Raw genomic sequence first — 8,223 nt, 5'->3', positions numbered from 1 at the left:
TAGAGCACAGGCTCTTTGTTCTCTAAATCCACAGACGAAGCTGAAAGTTAGTTTTAGCGCCATTGCCAGAGGTAATGGCATCTCCCAAGTTCACCTGCCTTTTCCTTTCTCCAGCCTTTTCCTGCCCTTCCCCATGCTGTGAAAAGTCTAGTCATATAAGTACTGAAGACTCACATTGCTAACTAGCCCAACGATGAATGGAGCCACTCTTCCATGGTTACTGATGACATCAGAGTAAAAGGGTTGACCCACTCCAGTATGACTGCCAGGTAACAAGGACAAAGTTTCAGCCAAATTTCAGCAGTTGAAGAGAGTCCTCTTAAAAATATTTCCCCAGAAAATATGCTATTGGAAATTTTACCATTAAGAAAGTAACTCTTTAAAAAGTTATTACCCTTTGTACTACATTTTGAGAGCAAAACATGTCACCAGATTCAAATAAGAGTAAGGTCTTTCCCTTCCTTTCAGGGCACACTTTAATGAGTGAATGAGCTCATTGAGAGTAAGAGAAGGGGAGAGGTGGGAAAACACTGGTTCTGCTGTTTAGTGCTGGAGTAGTACTGGAACCTTCCAGCTGGTAACTGAATGGCTGCAGACACCAGTACATTGCCTATATGCCACAAGGACTAATCTGACAGCTGCATATCATGTATCATTTCCCAAGACTCCTGCCTTCACTGCCACTGTCATTATTCCAACATCAATGTGGAAACCCTTGTCCCAGGGGTCTTCTCCTCATTTAAAGAGCTCTTGGGATGTTAAGGTAAGGATTAGCAACCTGGTATCATGGCCCAACAGTCTTCACGTCTTCCCTTCACCCTGAAAGGAATTAAGTGTTTGATCTGTGCATCCTTTAGGTGGCAGTTTATTTTTCTGTTCTGGATTTAAGTAAGCTTCTCCCCTTCCTTATATTCTGAGTTGATCATGTTCCAAGTGTGTCACCACAGAGCAGCAGGTGCTGAGCAGTCAGTTGACAGCTGTTGATCTGTTGCGAGATCATGAAAGACATGCTATGGCACACAGCTTACACTGAGTATCCAGAAAACCAAATATTTGAGTGCCTGCCTTGTGGCAAACACTGGGTGTGTATATACAAACATACACGCAGATAGGGTGTCTGTCCTATGCAGTTATATATCCCCTTAAACGATTTGAACCTTTTCCTCTTTATCCCTATTTATCTATATCTTCATCGACTAATTCAGCTCATCATCTTCAAATAGAAATTGGGGGATAAGGAGGAAGGAAAACAGTAGCAAAACCTCTTGAAAGGTGGTTTGTAAGTGTTTTTGTACTATAAATTCAAGTGGATTTAAAATTAAAACCCCTGTGGCATATAAAGGTCTTATTCAGGAAATGCTGAAATCCTAGATGTACATTTGTAGTACATATTTCCCTGGAATCCCAGAAATTAATGGGTTCAACTTGACTAAGCAATTGCATCTCGGCTGAGCCCCTTTTAAAAGGCAACCTGAAAAGCTTTACCAACCCCAACAAAGCCATTTTAAACCCCCTGCTCATTGCTCCTTCATCTCCCCATTAAGCAAGCAGAAGAGGAAGCAAGGAAGACAGCTACGGTCCTGAAATACTGTTCTGAACCAGGAGAAAGAGCTTTGTTTGGCCTTCAAGGGCAAACGGAGGGAATAATAAATCCTCTTTTCCTCTCCCCGGCCTCCTCCAAGCAAAGCACAAGACTCTCGACAAAGCCCACTTAGCATTTCACAAAGACACAGGACAAGGAAAGACAGCTGGACAAGAAGGCTGGGCTGGAAGCTTTGCCCCTTATTGGCTTAGTGTTAGCTTAGCTCTGGAATAAGCTCTCCAGTCTGGCCTCGGGTAGGCATCCTCGGAGACAAGCGGACATGGAGTTCCCCAAGGCCTGGCACAGCGGCATCAGATGACCACGCTGACTGTCATGTTCTGGCCGTGCGGCGCGATCTTGCGGGGCCAGGTGAACAACAGCTTGCGTAGCTCCTCACGGAAGCTGTCGTGCAGCCAGGCGTAGATGAAGGGGTTGTAGCAGACCGAGCTCATGGCGAGCCAGTGGCAGAGCAGCTGCACTAACCCAAAGGCATAGGGGTCTATGGCGCGCGGGTCGAGATCCCGCAGCAGATTGAAGACGTGCAGGGGCAGCCAGCAGACGGCGAACACCACCACCACCACCACCAGCAGGCAGAAGGTGCGGCGGCGTCGCGCGCGATCCCAGTCCGCTTGGCTGGGGGTCACGCAGCCCGGCACCACGCGGTTGCGGAGCTTCACCGACACCCGGACATAAGACAAGAGGATGACCAGCAGGGGGAGCAGGTAGGTGACGAGCAGCAGCCCCCAAGCGTAGAGCTGGCGTTGGCGCTCCTGGGACCCCCAGAACTCCTCGCAGAGGCGCACGCGGTGTGGCTTGAGCTCGACGTGGTAGGTGTGCACGGCGGCCGGCAGCGCCAGCACCGCGGACAGCGCCCAGATGGCCAGCACCGCGTAGGCGCTGAGGCGCAGCGAGGTGCGCCGGCGCAGAGGGTGCACCAGCACGACGTAGCGGTCCACCGCGATGGTGGCGAGCGTGAAAACAGACACATAGACGGTGACGGGCTGCAGGAAGAAGACCAGGTGGCACAGGCCGCCGCCGAACACCCAGCCGCGTGGCTCGAAAGCGTAGGCCAGCGTGAGCGGCACGCAGGCGGTGCACATGAGCACGTCCGACAAGGCCAGGTTACCGATGAGGAAGTTGGTCACGTTGTGCAGCCGACGCACCCGTGCGATCACCAGCACCAGCAGGCAGTTGCCCACCAGCCCCACGACCACCACGATGCTGTAGAGCAGCACAATCAGCCCCTTCAGCTGATGCACCAGCTGCAGGCTCTGGAATGGCGTGATGGCCTGAGCGCCCGGACTAGCCGCCGACCCATTGCCCACCAAGGCTCCTGAGCTCTGGTTGGCCGGAGTTGAAGCCGCCCGCAGCAGCCCAGAAAAGAAGTCAGGGGCCCCGGGACCCTGAGTCGCCAATGAGGCCATAGCCACCTGTCCAAAGAGAATCAAAGTCCGTCACTTCCCATTCTCTCTCCGCCCCCTCCTACACCAACTGCGCCCCTCAACACACACACACACTTCAGTGACCCAAATATTCCTCTGGAATGACTGGCCACAATAAATAACAACAAAATTTAAAGTCTCGTCACCCTTACCTCTGTAAAATTAAGTCTATGAGTTAGATGGGCACAGGTTATTTCAATGCCTTCTATTCTATTTAGAGCCCTTACAGTCCCCACGGGCCAGATCGAGGAGCACAGTCCTACCTGGTGACTGGGGCTTGGCGGATGGAAAAGCGCTCCGGGGAACGAGGGGGAGAACCCTGGCGGTCCCTAGAGGTCCTCCACCCAAGACGGCCGTGCAGCCTTCTCCGCTTCTCCGCGGAGCTGAAGAGATTCAAGCGTTCCCAGTGGGCTCGCGGCGCCTCCCCCTCCGCCCCGCCCCCCACTCCATCGTGCCCTTGTACGGAAAAAAAGGGCGGAGCACGCGCCTCCCGACTCGGTGCTTAGAGAACTGGAGAGGTGAATAGTGTGGGGAGAATAGAAGCAGAAGAGGAAGGAGCGGCCGGAAACCTGGGCCGGAGCGGCGAGGGAGAACCTCTGCTGCGGGAGCTTGCTGCGCCCTGGGAGAGTCCCGCTCTGGAGGAGAGGGCAGTGGACCAGGGAGAGGAGGGGCGTGAAGCCCCGGGCTCTCGGCAGGACCTGGTGCTGTTTGAACAAGGAAGGCGCAGGGCAGGAAGTGGGTGGGAGTTGAGGTCCACGGCGGGATGTAGGGGAAAGATGAGGGACTCGCCCTCAAGCGCTGGATCCTGAGTGGAGTCCTGGCTTGCGCTAACAGAGTCGCATAGGGGGTTCTGTGAGGGATCTAAATCTTCGAGCTTGGAGCTCGCCGCAGGCCTTCGGGCGCTCGCGCTCCGCGGGACCCACTGAGCCCTCCCTCCGCCTAGGCTGCCGACGCGATTCGAGAGTCGCGGGTCCGACCAAGCCCAAGGAAGTGTTCAGCACCACGGACAGCTCCCACGGCCCGGGCTGCGCCGCGCGTGAGTGCTTGCCAGCGGACGATTGGGGAGGGCAGCCTCTCTCCGTGTCCTTTGCATTTGGAGAAGGAACCTGGTCCCTGGCCTGGTTCAAAGAGCTGCCTCGCCGCCTGCATCCTGGGCCGGAGCTGCAGACTTCAAGAGCTGTAGGGCGGAATAGAGGAAGATGGGCCGGGGTCTCTGGGGGTCGGAGGGTGGTGACTTGTGCTCCTGCTACGAGTCACCGCACATAGTGCCAAGGACGGCGCTGTCTTATCTCCCTGGGTCAGAAAATGCAGCCTTGGGTCAGAAGGGTCAGAAAATGCAGCCTTCGTGCCATTTACCTTAGACAGGCTCACTGCGATACCTGCTCGCCACTCCTCTGCTACTCTCTTCTCTCCCTCTTTCTCGGCTACCAAGCTCTAATCCGTATCTGCCTGACAATACCAGTAAGGAATGTCAGTTCTGAGACCCTACCCTCTCCTTCCTTAAATAAACACCCTTAGGCCGCCTCACCACACAACACACACACATACACACACACACACACACACACACATATACACACACACACAGGCACATGCACATACACACATGTATATGCAGGATTTCTACCGGGATAACAAACATTTGAGAAACTTAAAAGTTACATACAGGGCTTCCCTGGTGGCACAGTGGTTGAGAGTCCGCCTGCCGATGCAGGGGACACGGGCTCGTGCCCCAGTCCGGGAAGATCCCACGTGCCGCGGAGCGGCTGGGCCCGTGAGCCATGGCCGCTGAGCCTGCGCGTCCGGAGCCTGTGCTCCGCAACGGGAGAGGCCACAACAGTGAGAGGCCCGCGTACCGCAAAAAAAAAAAGTTACATACAATCTTTAGTAGTATTAAGTCATCATTGATATGTAAATTTAACCTGGACCAAGTTGGGAAAGGCAGGAAGGAGACTTTGTAGCCTCCCTCTTTTGAAGCTATCTCCTCCCTTCACATTTTCTTTCCTTTTCCCAGAGGATGGAGCTTCATTATCCCGTCTCTCACAAGCCCCTGTACTTTGTCTTCTGGCTGCAGATATTCCAGTTAGGCTGGAAAGAAGTAAAATGATTCTACTCTCCAAATTTAAGTGATTCACTCATACAGGGAGAAAAGTCAACATTGGAACAAAAGCAATCCAATTTTATGCAACTGTATTTATTCTAAACCCACGTGTTCTGGGTTATAATCACTTTAGCTAAAGCAAGTATGATATTAAAAAAAAAAAAAAACCTCAAAATAAAATACAATCTGTCCCTGCCTAATCCCTTACCCAGTGATTTTTCTCATCATGTTCACCAACAGGGTTATATATACCCAAGAGCAGAGGCACTCTTTTGCTTCAAAATATCTTCAACAGTGGTACAGTGGTTAAGAATCCGCCTGCCAATGCAGGGGACACAGGTTCTTGCCCTGGGCCGGGAAGATCCCACATGCCGCGGAGCAACTAAGCCTATGCGCCACAATTACTGAGCCTGCACTCTAGAGCCCGTGAGCCACAACTACCGAGCCAGCGAGCTGCAACTACTGAAGCCCACGTGCCTAGAGCCCGTGCTCTGCAACAAGGGAAGCCACTGCAATGAGAAGCCCGCGCACCACAACAAAGAGTAGCCCCCACTTGCCGCAACTAGAGAAAGCCCGCATGCAGCAACGAAGACCCAATGCAGCCAAAAATAAAATAAATAAATTTTTTTAAAAAAAGAATTCTTAAAAAAAAATATCTTTAACAGAGGAAATTGTGGTAACATAGTTGAAAAGGACTCTGGATGCAGTTAGGCCTATAACTAGACCCATCACTCTAGTCAATATCATTGATTATATAATACTAAAAATAGTAACATGACAAACATCAACAGCTAGAGGCCATGTAAATGTCAGTATTTGAAAGTTCAATATTGGGGTACCCTCCAGAGAAGAAAGTTGATCATTTGCCAAGCTCCTGATAAAATCTGGTAAGGGTTTCAGTGTTGTGAGCTTTTGCGAGATGGAAAGAAAGTGAACATCTCAGAATAGAATAGCCCATTTTAGATCTCTATTCTCTCTGGTCCTCATTGGAGTTAAGGCTAGGGTCCCTCTCAGCTAGGACATCACAATTAAACCATACTAATGTTCAGACTTTCCTTTATTAATAGTGCTCCAGAAACATGAGAGATCATGAATAAACAAAAACTTTTAGGACAAATGAAGGAAAGATAGTACCTCATATAGTAAATAACAAACTATGGGGTTGTATTACCTCCCCTACCCCCAAAGTCTTCAATAGCCCATCAAACAAAGATCAAAGCCTTTAGCATGGCATTTCCAATCACATGCCCCCCTCTTCTTATCCTCTCTCTCTTTTTTTTTTTTTTTTTTTTGGTCGGTCTTCCCACCTCTGTCTCAATCCCTATATTCAGGCCACACTAGACTGCTGGACACAGACATGTCCTCACCATCCAACATCTCTCTTGGGATTTATTCCCTTTCTCTAGAATACTGGTTGCTTCATCCCAACGCAACTTACATTCTTCACATCCTACCGGGCCCAACTCAAAGATTACCCTGTCTTCAAAGCCTTTTCCCTTTCATGATATTTCTGTCCTTTATTACATTCTACCTTTGAAATTCTGAAAGTGTTTCCTCTGGAGCCTCCACCAGCCATGATGTAAACTCTTTACAGGCAAGGGCCAATGTCTTGAAGCATTTTTGTACCTACAACATGCCTGAACCCAGCAGATACCAAATAAATGTCCCTTTTGATCGAGTGGATAAAAATAGCCCCCATTTATTGAGGGCATTTTACATGCCAGGCACTGTGCTAATTACTTCACGTACATCATCCCATTTGATCCCCTCAAAACTATTGTGTTGTTTTTGGCTGCGCCACAGGGCTTGTGGGATCTTACCTCCCCAACCAGGGATCGAACCCATGCCCTCGGCAGTGAAAGCGTGGAGTCCTGACCACTGGACTGCCAGGAAATTCCCCTCAAAACTATTATTATGTTTATTTTACAAATGAGGAAAGTGGTACCTCAAGGCTAAGTAACTAACCATAATGGCACAACTAATAAGCAGTGGGGCTGGAATCTCAACTTAGATTTGCCTGATTCTGGAAGCAAACATTCCACTACTGTACTTTACTGCCTCTGAATCCATGACAGATGCACTGAAAAATACAAGTAGGTTCTGATGGGGTTGAATAAATAAAGGGAACCCCTCCCCCACTGTGGTTTATTACAGGAAGCTCTAACAAATTTGGTTACAACTCTACCTTTACTGTGTTTAAGCTAAACAAATCTTTAGGAGCTTCCCTGGTGGTGCAGTGATTAAGAATCAGCCTGCCAATGCAAGAGACATGGGTTTGAGCCCTGGTCAAGGAAGATCCCACATGCCGGTGGAGCAACTAAGCCCGGGCACCACAACTACTGAGCCTGCGCTCTAGAGCCCGTGTGCCACAACTACTGAGCCCGCACGCCTAGAGCCCGTGTTACGCAACAAGGGAAGCCACCGCAGTGAGAAGCCCGCGCATCGCAACGAAGGGCAGCCCCCGCTCTCTGTAACTAGAGAAAGCCAAGACCCAATGCAGCCAAAAATAAAAATAAATAAAAATTTTAAAATAAATAAATAAACAGATCTTCATGCCTCGCCCAAATGTCCCTTGCTTATACCCCATGTAGGAGACAAAACCTTGGACTGTATGAACTTCAGGAGGTGGTATTATGCTTTATGATGACAATAGGCAACAGGACGTAGAGAACAGAAGACAGAGACAACAGAGGTGAAGACTGCAGTTAGGAGTCTGAGAAAACTGCTTAAGGGCTCTGAAGATTTTATGACAGCTAAGTGCATGCTGATACATGGCAACTAGCCCAAACTTATGAGAAACCACTAGAGGTCATCTTTTTAATTACTAGGGAGGAGAGAGCAGTTTTTAAAACTTAAGTCCAGACAATAACAGAACAGATCCTCCCCCAGACATGAGTTTTGTCTTCTAAGCCTGCCCTGTGTGTGTTGCAAGAGCCAGGCACCCCCTGGCTTCTCAGACTGAGCCAACTCAGTGTGGCAGGCTGGCCACCTACGGGAAAGGAGAGCCCGTGCCAGGCAATGTGAGAACGGACACGGCCTCATATACGAACACAAAGAAAACCCCGTATGCTTCCATTAGACGACTTTGGGAAAATGCT

General features: G+C 50.0%; 1 protein-coding gene across 1 annotated transcript; it reads right to left on the bottom strand.

Moving 5' to 3' along the window:
- Positions 1 to 1,282: 1,282 nt before the first annotated feature.
- On the bottom strand, positions 1,283 to 3,533 carry PRLHR (prolactin releasing hormone receptor). Its single transcript, XM_007469584.1, has one exon. The coding sequence runs from the start codon at positions 3,004 to 3,006 to the stop codon at positions 1,894 to 1,896; it is 1,113 nt and encodes a 370-aa protein (XP_007469646.1). The 5' UTR covers positions 3,007 to 3,533; the 3' UTR covers positions 1,283 to 1,893.
- Between the last annotated feature and the right edge of the window lie 4,690 nt (positions 3,534 to 8,223).

The sequence above is a fragment of the Lipotes vexillifer genome, unplaced genomic scaffold (genome assembly GCF_000442215.2).
Source record: "Lipotes vexillifer unplaced genomic scaffold, Lipotes_vexillifer_v1.1 scaffold240, whole genome shotgun sequence".
NCBI lineage: Eukaryota > Metazoa > Chordata > Mammalia > Artiodactyla > Lipotidae > Lipotes > Lipotes vexillifer.
Note: the sequence above shows the minus strand (reverse complement) of the source record. Positions and strands in the feature narration are given on the sequence as shown.

Bases quoted from the DNA above. Each gene is read 5' to 3' on its own strand.
- PRLHR (XM_007469584.1), bottom strand. From the start codon at position 3,006: ATGGCCTCATTGGCGACTCAGGGTCCCGGGGCCCCTGACTTCTTTTCT.